Source organism: Octodon degus, unplaced genomic scaffold, assembly GCF_000260255.1.
Source record: "Octodon degus isolate 3935 unplaced genomic scaffold, OctDeg1.0 scaffold00032, whole genome shotgun sequence".
Taxonomy (NCBI): domain Eukaryota; kingdom Metazoa; phylum Chordata; class Mammalia; order Rodentia; family Octodontidae; genus Octodon; species Octodon degus.
The window spans coordinates 10,497,545-10,510,290 of NW_004524608.1; the positions used below are offsets into that span (position 1 = coordinate 10,497,545).

A 12,746-nucleotide genomic window follows, 5' to 3' on the forward strand; every position below is an offset into this window, starting at 1 on the left:
GAAAATATTGGCCATTTGTTTCTTCTCTCTCTCTGTCTGTCTGTCTCTCTCTCTCTCTCTCTCTCTCTCTCTCTCTCTCTCTCTGTTTCTTGCTGTGTTTTCTCCTCCCTCTCTTCCCCCACTTCTTTCCTTCCTTCTTCCTTCCTTCCTTTCTTCCTTCCTTCCTTCCTTCCTTCCTTCTTTCCATCCTTCCTTCCGTCCTTCCTTCCTTGCTTTTGAAAATATGACACTAGAGTATTTCTATTGGTTCTTTCAAAAGGAACCGTGTTTGCTACAGATGAATTTCATCTTTAAAAAGACAATATACTCAATCATGTTGGTTACAGGAAAATAAATTGACATTCTAAGTAACAATATTTGTTTGAATAAAAGACTTCATTATAGAAACCTTAAACACAGTGAGACTGTGTGAGGCTTTAGCTCACACAGGGGAAACACATTGTTTCTAAGAAAATTCTGTTATGACCTATGTGCCATAAATTAAGGATAATAGTAAAGTTAAGACAAGAAACTGAACAATAGCAGGGATGCCCATGTAGTTTGTTTACTATTTGATATTCAGCAGTTTATTTGAGTCTAATAATCCCAGATAGGTTTAATTATATTAGACAATAATACAGTTTTCTCTCTTTGCCATATTTAGACATTAGGCATGCAATCCTTACACCTATGAATGGCCTAATATTGATCTAAAATTTAAAAACAAAAATCAAAAATATAATGTAAAACATTGAATGTGTGCTAGGTATAAGTACACTGAGAATGAGGTTAAGTTGTCATTATTCTTGAGCTTTTAAATTTTAATCTGAAAAAAAGAGGCTGAAGCAAAATTGGACAAAAAGCTACTAGTTATCAATATTTTAGCAATATAACAAAAAACTATTAAAAATGTTAGAAACTATCTTCTAACTAAATTCAGGTAACTCAAATATATATTAACACATTTTTTTAAACCTGCTACTCAAAATGCATTCTTTAAAAACTTATTTATTTATTTCTTTATTTATTTATTTGGTACAGAGTCTGGCTATGCATCTCAGACTCATAGTAATCCTTCTATCTCAGCCTCTCCAGGCCTGGGATTACAGACATGCACCAAAAAGCCCAGTTTCGGTGGCTGGCACAGCATGCCCAGGTTCCAGGGCTGGCACTGCATGTGGGGCCAGGAATCAAATCAGGTCCTTGAGCTTGTAGGCAGGCATTTAGACCACTGAGCCATCTCCCCAGCCCCTCAAAATGTATATCTGATTTGTACAAAAGCAGTCATTAGATACTTCATTTAAAAATATACATAATTCAAAATGAAAACAAAGGAAAGGTTAACCAATCAATAAATAGGTATAAATATAAATTATTATTGTATTTTACACCCAGTTTTCTAATATGTAACAAAGTTTATATGACTACTATAAATATCATGTGTATATTCAGCTAAACACACACAAACACACGCACACACACACACACACACACACACACACGGTAGTACAAATAAAGGTAAATGTCTTTATCTCTGTCCTACTTGACAAATAAGTTGCAAGAATTTCCTCGTTCTTGAGGCATATAAAAAAAGTAATTGGTACTCTGCTTCTAACTATGATGAAGGAATTTGAACTTTATAAGCCTCCTATTAAACAAACAAAACAAAAGGCAAAGCAAAACAGAAAACTAAACAGAGTACATAAAGTAATTGTAATCTGTGCTGAAAATCAATATGGAATTGTGATGTCTAAGAGAAGGAAAAGAACAAGACAGCCCCCTGCGGTCCTGCCTCAAGGTATCTTCTGGACCATGGTAAACGTGAAGAAAAACAAAAAGGAAGTTGACCACAGCTATTGTGCTGAATTAAGCAAACAGGATCAGAGGTCACAGCAGTGCTACTCCCAAAATTTGCAATACAGACAGTAAGAGGCGCTATGACCAAGAAACAGTCAAACATCTTCTGGGCGTGCCCTTGAGTCTATTAATAAATATTAAGGTAAAAGAGCATGGGGTCAAAGTCCCCAAAGCCTGGCAGAAGTACCGCAAGTGCAATGAGCTGAAAGGGTTCTAGAGTTCACGTGAGTATGGGAAATATGCAGATTCAACCCAGCAGCACAGAAAGCTTCATATTGAACATCCAAAGTATGCAGTGGAATAGCAGGAAAATACTGCCATGTACTACAGTTAATCATGGCCTTATAAAAGCGTAAAAACTGAACATCAAAAACTGTAACTCAATATCCAAATGATCCCACTACTTGGAAGAACAATGTCCAATGTCTAAGGATTTTTGTATGGCAATATAAAAGCACAGGAAACAAAAGCAAAAAAAATGTTGTAATGTGATGTCATCAAATTAAAACTTCTTCTGTATAGCAAAGATTACAATCAACTAAGCACAAGAAACAAACTAAAGAATGAAAATATTTACAAATTATACTTTTAATTAAGAGTTAATACCCAAAATATATAAAGAAACAAAAACTCTCAATGCCAATAACAGCAATAAGAATCAATAGACAAGGAGGCATTTCTTGAAAGAAGACAGACAAATGGCTAACCAGGTATAAGACAAAGTGCTTAACAATAAGAATGACTATTGACAAAAAGATAAAAACAGATAAATGCTGGTAAGGATGTGGCAAAAAGAAAACCCTGTGCACTGTTGGTGGCAGGTAGAAATAAGCACAATATTACGAAAAATAGTGTAGGTATTCTTCAAGAAAGTAAAAATGAAACTACCATGTGATCTAGCAATACTATTACTAAACATGTATCCAGAAGAAATGAAATTAGCATGTCAAAAAGACATCAGCACCTCCTTGCTAATCGCAGCACTATTTACAGTAATGAAAAGGGAAAAAATGGAAATGAAAATCCCATTTCCATCCATCAATGACAAATAGAAAAAATATGACATATATATATGTGTGTGTGTGTGTATATATATATACATATATATACACACACACATATATATAATCCAGCCATATAAAAGAATAAAATTATGTTGTGACAATATAAATGGAATGAAGGATGAAATAAGCCAGGCACAGGACAAGTGCCATATAACATCACTTATATCTGGAATATAAAAAGTTAATTTCATTAAAATTGTTAATGGTATATTGCTTACAAGGCTAGAATAAGAAGTATGAAGGGGAGAGAAATGGGAAAAGATTGTAATGAAAGGTAATCTATGAATAAGAGTGAGAAGTTCTAGTGTGGTAGTGTATGATAAAGTGACTACTGTATACTATATTGTCCCAAAAAGCTAAAAGAAATGATTTTGAATTTTTTTCACCATAAAAATGTTACATGAGGAAATAATGATGCTTAACCTGATCTAAATGATGTAACGCTTACGCATCTCAAAACATCATATAGTGTCTTATAAATGTGTACAGATTTTACATTTTTATGTCAGCTAAAATAACTGTAAATTAAATTTTAGAAAGAACAATATGTATCATTTTTGAAAGAAAACAAAATGTAGCCTTGAACAATATTAATTTTACAATAACCAGCATCCTTTAGAAATCATGTGGTACATAAGCAGAGAAAAATCAAATAATAGGATACTGGGACAAACTAGAAAATGATGGGACTAAGACAATACTGTCCTTCAACAATTATATTTGTGGAGTCCCTCAAAATGGATGAAGTACTTGGAAAATACAGTAGTCAGAAAATAACAGCTGAAACTTTTCTAAAATTGATGAAATGCAAAAAATATAGATATAAAATCATGTCTTTATTAGAATTTTTAAAAACCATCAGCACAGAATTTCCTGGACTTGTATATAAATCTTTCATTCAAGTATTCAACTACATATGTAAAATCTAGATTTTCCTTCTTGACAGGAAGTGAGACATGCCTATTTGTAACCTAAGCTAATATCTTAATTTATTTTGACAGCAACATACAGATGAAACCATAGTATTTATTAAAGACTAAACAAGACCAATGTTTTCCTGATGTTTCTCCTTCATATAATGTGTTTTAGGTAAAATATCTTGTATCTAAATAATCAAGTATACCAAAAATATCTAGTGCTCTCAGAATCTATTTCCTGAGCACATGACAGGAATTCTTTAAAGATATAACAGCATACATAATAAATACTTTTAATATTACAGTTGGGATTAGTAAAATAGTGAATAAATATACTCATATAACTCACAGAAGTCAGTTTCTGGTGAATACTGTTTGGTTTTTTTTTTTTTAATTAAGTTGATTGGTCTAATTTAGATATGCACAATGATGACACTCCTGGTAGGGGATGTGCCCCTGTACATGCTATATCTTGGTTTCTCCTTTTATTTTGTATTCTTCTTCCCTCCTTTCAACCTCTCTTCCCCTCCTTTTTCACAAGGCTTTTTATCCATTTTTTTCGTCTTTTCTCAATTTCTCTTTTTCCCTCCTTTCTTTTCCTCCTCCCCTTCATGAGTTCCCCTTTCCTTTTGAACAATTTCTTCCTATTTTGCAGTATCTGTTATACATTTTGGTCCTTATTTATACTCAATATTATCTCTGGCAAATGTTGTTAATTCTCTTCTTAAGAAAGTGTTGATATACTCAGATTAGAAACAATTTAGACATGCTGCCTCTTCCTATGGAAGATAAAATTTAAACAGGTGATATGCCATATAGAAAATTAATTTCTGCTATGCATACCAATTCAACTTCAGGATAGGAGGCCCTGAACTAGTGTGGATTTCCAAAGAAGCAGAATCAATAGGACTTGGATGGATAGATAGATATAGATAGATAGATAGATAGATAGATAGATAGATAGACAGACAGACAGATAATAGGTAGCCAGATAAATATAGAGGTGCAATGATGTATTATAAGAAATTGGCTTAGACAGTGATGAAGAATTGATGGTATTATTTAAGTTCAAAGACAAGAGAACATTTAATCTCAGCTCAGACACTCAAGCAGAGAAGGAATTCCCCCTTACTCCTCCACTAAATAAATAAATAGAGTACTGGTTATTTCTCATGGACAGTCTCTTACCTGAGACATACAATGCAAAAAGACCATGATAATCAAGTTTAATAAGCAAAGGAAGTAACCTGGGTGGAAGAAGCTAACGCCTGGGAACACATGTCACTTTAACACAGCTGAAAGCTGGCCAAAATCTGTGTTTAGTAGGTGCTATTATTCATATAATGTATTTTAAGAAAAACATGTAAGTTGAACATAATTAAGTACTTCATGCTGTGTTGCTGTTGTTGTTGTTGTTGTTTTTGCTCCCCTCCCTGTTTGGTACATTGCTTTTTTAGCACCTGTAATATATATCACCTTACCTCTGTGTACCTGACGGTCATCCAAGGATCTATACACAGCCGATATGCCTTGTGATTTTCTGTATGGAATATACTGTCTCTTTTTTAGATTCATTAGAAACTGAACATAAATATAAAAAGGAAAAGAGAAAATATATAAAGAGTATATTTGAAATAATAAAAATTTAGCCTGGGAAACACGAATGAGGGTGTTCTAAGTAATAAATGGATAACAAAGGTTAGTGGCGGTCTTTCCCTGTAGATGAAAATAACAGGAATAGATTCTACGTTCCATCATAGAATGTGTACTGTATACACTGTCTAACCCAGAGCTGCTTTACATGCAACAAACTATGAAGATGATTTAGAACGAATCTTTGAATGTACACAAATAAATACACTAAGAAAATATATAATCCTTAAGAAAATTGGGTCTTCATTAAAAAAATTGAAGTATTCAAAATAAGCTTTAACTTTATAATAGGTATTTTACTTCCACAAAGTTAGATTTCAGGCTAAGAGGCAGAGATAAGTCACAATTTAAAAATTAATATTTTAACTTCATTTCCAAAAGTTGTTTTTAAAAATCCCAAAGAGATGCTTTATCTCATAATTATTTTTAAAGAAAAGTATTAATGGTGACCCATGACATACATGATTTCTTGCAAATAATAAGATGATTTTTCCAAATGAATTTCATCTCCAATTAATTCTCCTAGTCATAAACTAATACAAATAATCTGATTTCTTACTTTAATTTAGAATCAGTAATGAACTTGAATATCCCCTTCCCACTAGTATTTTCATTACAATTACAAAATTTAAAGTCTTAGTAAGTTAACTTCTTTTTTCTACTTGGCCCACATATTAGGAATAAAACAACCAAAATCTACATATTTGATATTCTAAGCAGATATGTTGTCCCTAAATGCGGTATTCTCCCATAACTTTGTTTTTTATCCAATCCAGCACTAATGTATGCAAGCATTTTTGGGAATGTTTCTGCAATTATCCAAAGACTGTACTCGGGAACTGCCAGGTACCACATGCAGATGCTGAGAGTCAAAGAGTTCATTCGCTTTCACCAAATCCCCAACCCTCTGCGGCAACGGCTTGAAGAATACTTCCAGCATGCATGGACGTACACTAATGGCATTGACATGAACATGGTATGTATTGTTTCCCAAAACAGAAGCACCACAGGCGTCATAGTATAGCCAAAGTGGAAAGGCCAGTGTCACCAGCTTTGAACCCCTTGCTTTTATTTTCTTCTCTCGGACATTTATTTTCTTCCCTGGAGAGAGTGTCTCATTCTCAATTCATGGCATTGCATGGTGCTATATCTAGTTATATTGTGTGGCAAAGGCATTATAACATGATGCAAACTGATATAGCTGTGCATAGTTGAGTTCCCACCTCCAGTCAGAGAGAACCGCTTTAGCTAGGACTGTCACTGTATGCTGTAGTAACCAGCATGCAAAAGCAGTAGCTGGACCCATGGGTAACTAGCATTTGGCAAGTGAAATGCAACAACTGTGATGTTCCCAAATAGAAATCCAAGGTTAATACATCTTAAAATATAGAAAATTTTGGAGAGGTTAGAGAACCTAAGTATGACATAACCATTTTCTGTTAGAAAGTTTCATGCTTCTTTTAACAATCGTTTTTCTGTACTTAAAACAATTAACTTTGTACCCTTTCAATGTACATGATTTAATGACTGTTTCCTTTCAAGAAAGAAATATGGATTCCTTCATACATTTTTTAAAAATATGACATCAACAATCACTTGACATATGCCCACCTCCTATGTCACTGCTCAAAAAACCCAACATGATTAACATTAATATGATCCGAGTTTTTAATCGTTTTATTATTATTCTTTTACCTTCCCTTTTGATTTTACAGATTAATTTCTACTGATAAGTTTTACAACAAGTATAAATGTTCAAATTCAATACAGATATAGAATATAGACCCATGGAATTAAACAAAAGACTAAAACATGAAACCTCACACCTGATCACTTCTCCTCTGAGAAAGAGCCATTTTTGAGAATTCTTTAGAAAATAAAATCCCTCAAATTTAATTAGATCAATTACATAATACAATGTTCGTGTAAGCAAACCTGTAAAATTTAGATTGTTCCCCCAAAAATATCTAACATAAATATAAAAAAATTAAAACCAAAAATTCAAAGTTAGCAGTAGTGGTACAAGAAAGATTACAAATATTATCTAACTCGAGAGACATGTCTGGTTTTTTTATAGCTGCATGTGATTCATTTGACTGAGAAATAAAGAAATATTATTATAAAACATTTTGTTGAAGAACTAGTGAAATTATTACATTTCAGACAAAATTGTAGATGAACTACATGAGTTATTACCGATAATCCCGAAGTACATCTTGGGAAAAAAAAATTCACCTAATAAACTGATTTCCCCAAGGGAAGTTTTTGATCTTATAAGAAAGAGCAACTACACATGGGCTACTTTTGTGTACTTCATCAGTATTCTTGTTTAACGAAAGTATCAGCATTAAAATCTATTGGGGAACCTCTACTGCTGGGTTGACTGAAGCAGTGTCAAGAATTTTTAATCAGAGAAATGTGTCATTCAGTTTTATTGCTGTATACTGCCAGATTATTTCAAAACCAGTACTGAAATGACATTTATTTTACTTCCCCTCTCCATAAACTCTAGTTTTACAACCATTTTTATGATATAAAGTCTATTTTGTGACAACTATTTACCTTTCATTGTTTGAGTCTATTACCTATGAATATGGTTTATATACCACTTGCCTATTTATAATGTACTTATGAAAGATTTATCTCTTTCCTGTCTGCTTCACACCTTAATACATGGAATCACAACACCCACCGGTAAGAACAGGAGGTATTTATATCCAATTTAATTCTGTGTAAATTGTGGAGAACACCCTTGTTATCTGTTAGGCTTAGAGCTTGTTAAGTGATTTCCAATGTTAGCTCTGATCTTTTGCATGACGTAGCAGAGGAAATAAAAATCAAGAAACTGGAAAGGATAGCATGGAAGAGGCCAAGTACAGAGGAGAAATTCTTAATATTAATGGAGACTTGACCTCTCACAATATTTATATGCAGTTTCCCATTTACCACAAAAAAAAAATCTATGTCTCTGCCCCAATTTCCACTCTGGTAAAGATTATGGGTATACGGTTTGCATTAGATAACTGTCATAAAGAAAATGTCATTTTCATTCCTCATCCTCTATTTTCACGATGTAGGTGCTTTTCTTTCCTCTCACCTGCATGCCAGTCTTCCACGATCCTGGAATGTGTGAACTCTGAGCCATGTGCTGCTGAACCTTGCATGTGGTTTGGAGACCTTGACTTGCACGATCCTGTATGTACATGTCTCCATTTCTCATTTTGTGACTGCAAAGTGAGTAAAAAAAATCAAAGTGCAAGATAACTCTGACAATTCAGCAAACAGAAGATGCGTACTTTTTAAACATGGTATGCAATACATAGTCGACTAGAGAAAAGCAACTGTACACTTAGGCTGTTGAGAGGTAAAAGAAAAAAATCAAAGTGGACTTTTTTTTTTACTTCCAAATCTGGATTGTTAACATTCTTGTCTCATTAATTTATTGTCCACTAAGTTGTAATTTAGTAGCAGCTGAAAAAAATTTAAATTTTTGTACCGTGAGACATAAAAGTACATCAAACTGTTGTATTGTGCATCAGCATTCCATGTTATTTCATTTAAATATAATCTTAAATATAATTTTTCATAAGACATTTCAGGTCATTTTTGCTGTTCAACCATGTTCAAATTAAGTACAGGGTTTCCACTCACATTGTATTAATGGGCCTAAAATTATTTTCATGAACTAAAACATTTGAGCGCTTGGTAATAACTAATAGGGAAGAAATGATCTAAAAATGTGACTATATTCCATATCTCTTCATCTTTTATTTTTTGTGGAAACTATAGCCAGAATATCCCAGAACCAAAAGTATTCTGGAAATCATTCTTAACTCCTTTTCAGTTGTACCAAAAATGTGTAGAGTACCAAAGGGCAAGAACCAAGGTAATGGAGTAATGAAAGGAACATGTTCTTCAAATTTTAATTTAGGGTTTAGGATTGTCAGTACACCCTCAAAGATGTGCACAGGTTAATTCTGGAAAACCCTTCTCTATCTACAGAAATTTGACAAAAACTGAGGATATCCTTTCTCACATTAGGGTTGTTGGCACACCAAGGAATTTCCCCAAATGAAAATGTTCATCTGACCCAGTTTGAAACTCTGAGGTTATCCAACATTGTTTTAGTTATAAAATTACTACAATAATGCAAGGCGCCTTTGATGCTAGAGTACAACTAGGTGTTGTCACATTGCACACAAGATCCTGGCTTGAGGGAAGAACAGCGTTGCTGCCCAATGCGCCCCTCTGAATAGAGGGAAGGTTGCCATTTCAGACAGGCACCCTTTATAGTGTAATATTAAATTGGCATGGAGGAAATGCCTTTAAGAACATTTGCTGAGGAATTTATTACTCACCCAAATGCACTGTTCTTTCACTCACCCAGATAATGCCTGAGTAAGAGGAAAAAAATATAGAATAGGGATTCGAAGTCCTATGCACAGTTCTCAATCTGCCACGACTCTTGGACAAGTCACTTAACCTCTGCAATTTCATGAAACTTTCCATTTACAAGTGTCATTGAAGCACCAGTGCTCAAATATGCTAACTGTAAATTACGAAAGCTTTGTGCCTGATGGAGACCCGACTCTATCTGCCACCTACCTCCTCCTCGGCCTGCAGTGCACATCTGAATCTCCCTTGTAGAACGCCTGTTTCTGTGCAGCAGTAGCCTCAAGATCACGACACTAGGTGGGCAGAAAATGCTGATGGCAGAGAACCAGAGAGATTTCAAGCAAAGCAAGGGCACAAGTTGAGGCACGTTACACAGTGCAGGACGGGACAGACTAAGGTCACCCAGAAACACTTTGTTTCATTTAAGACAAAATGGAGTAACTGAGTGTTGTTTACCCAAGATCATTCATGGAGGAAATTCTGGGAGACAGACATAGAAAGGATATGGAATAGGAACTTTGGAAGGGGAATGGTTCTTCAGCAGGGTGGAAAGAGAAGTTTTCCTAGAAGACAGGTAGGGAAAAAAAAGGAAGAAGGTGAGGGCGTTGGTTGTGATGGGTGCAAGAGGGAAGTTGACAGCACCTGCACTGCTCGTTCCAGTCTTCCAGGTAGGGCAGAGGCTAATTTCTGCAAAAGCAGAAGGTGTGCTGTCGACCCTGAGCTGAAAGGGGAGGGTTTTTGTAGACTCCAAGCAACAATGAGGGTCATGCTCTAAAAATACTTAGAATCATGTCATAAATTCAATGACATAGTCCTTTGTAATAGACCTGAGAAGCAACACCAATCAAACTGGCAAAGAGAATAATAAAGAAAACATTGCTTAATGAAAATCTTCATTTCTTGGAGCTGATATGATTTCTAAGGAGCATTTTGATGGCATTTGATTTCTTTTACTTTTACAACTCTTTTCTGGTCTTTCTGTCACTTGTCAGTGTGGCCCCCTCCACTGCTAACACTGCTAACTCTGACCTTATCTCTGCTTAAATTGTTTGTTTTTATTGTTTGTTTGTTTGTTGTTGTTGTTGTTTTTAGTTGAGGTTTATTTTTTGGTTTTGGTGATAAGGACTAAACCCAGGGCTCCTAGCTTATTAGGCTGACCTAAATCCCCAGCCCCTGACCTTATCTCTATATTTAGTCTTTCTCTGCTCCATCAAAAACTGTAACAACCATTCTTACATCAAATAACCTCATTTGTGCCAAAGCTTCATATTCAGATCAGGGTGCATTAGCATATCAGCATGAAATATAATCACCAAAGCTTACAGTTTTATTCACTTCAGCAACTCAGATAAAAACAATCCTTGTAACACTAAACCTCATCGTTAGTATAAAGGCACAACATCAAATAGCATTTTTTGCTTTCAAAACTATTGTTTCATCTATTTTACCTTTTTCTAAAGATCTACACTGGTCCATATAAATACAGTGAAAAAATGAACTTCAATTTATCATAGCACTAAACTAAAATTACTGACAAGGATGCATTCAGTAAATCAAAGTGTTGCATTCTTGTAATCTCAGCTACTTGGGAAGGGAAGGGAAGGGATTAGATTACTAGGCTGAGAGAAGAGGATAAGAAATTTAGGGCCAACCTATGCTAATAAACGAGAGCCTGTCTCAAAACTAAAAAGGGCTGGTGATGTAGCTCAGTAGGCCCCAAGTTCAATCACCTGCAATCTTCCTACCTGTCCCCCAAAGAGTGCCCTCAAATCTGACTAGGCCTCGACATACTAAAAAAGGGTCATGGATATTGGCAAACATGTACATTTAAATAATAATGACCCATAGGACTAGTGTTCATTTTGCTTTTCTGTAAATAAATACCCACTTACCATTTAAGAATTGAATTTTAGGCACAATGCACTTAAAAGGTTGTTTTCATCTTCACACTGATTAATTGACAGGACTTTCCTGAGTAGATGATAAAGTTTTGCATTATTAACACAAATATATCGTAAGTCTTGTTCACTTCCAGTAGGCAGCCTCTGAAAAAATATATATATGCTTAAGAAAAGGCAAAACTCACCCATCCTTGTTATTTTACATGGTATCATGACAACAATAAATGCCACCTGGAACTCTAAGAACACTGTCAACCTTAACACAGGCTTTGGTGTCTTTGGTTCACAAGTGGTACCTATTCAGTTACATTTCACAAGTGACAGTACAAACATCATCTTATTCTCCAATAATCATTGAGAAGAGAAGGCTTGTATACAGCTAGCATCTTACTGCCTTCATGCAAAGTAGGTTCCTCGAGGATGGAACGCAAGCTTTAGCCATTTCTGAGCAAAGAGAAATAAGGATAGCATGATCCACGCTTGATATACGAGGAGCAGGCGCTGCAGTCGCAGAGGCAGCAACCACACTTGTGCTTCAGTCACTCTACTTATCACCATTGTTCTCCCAGATGAAAATGGTGTCTGAAATTGTTTTTACAGCTCTGAAAATAATGGTCTTGTTTGAAAGACTTTGTTTGAAAAGTCCTTGTTCGAAAGACTGTACGGTACAGTTTCTTGTATTAAAGGATGGATAGGAATAAAGGAGTAAATCAAATTTAACTCCATTTCAGATCACTTTAATATGGGTTAAGCCAATAATAAAAAATCATCAAAGTACATTTATATCTTCTTTGGAAATATGATTTTAAATCTCTTTCAGTTCATGCTAGAGTTAACTCAGCTTGTCTCGAGCTTAATGGAATCAATCCATCCATAATGTCCCCGAAAGAAAAGTCCAGTATTTTATTCAGTAGAAGAAATCCCAGTGGACTAGGAATTCATATTTTTATGGATATACAAATGTTCTATCCAATAGGTCA

General features: G+C 34.7%; 1 protein-coding gene across 1 annotated transcript in view; it reads left to right on the forward strand.

The window, feature by feature from the left end:
• Positions 1-12,746, forward strand: part of Kcnh7 (potassium voltage-gated channel subfamily H member 7) — a 470,420-nt gene that overhangs the window by 420,106 nt on the left and 37,568 nt on the right. The window contains 1 exon segment of the mRNA XM_004629866.1: positions 6,247-6,446. Coding sequence (XP_004629923.1) covers positions 6,247-6,446 — 200 coding nt within the window.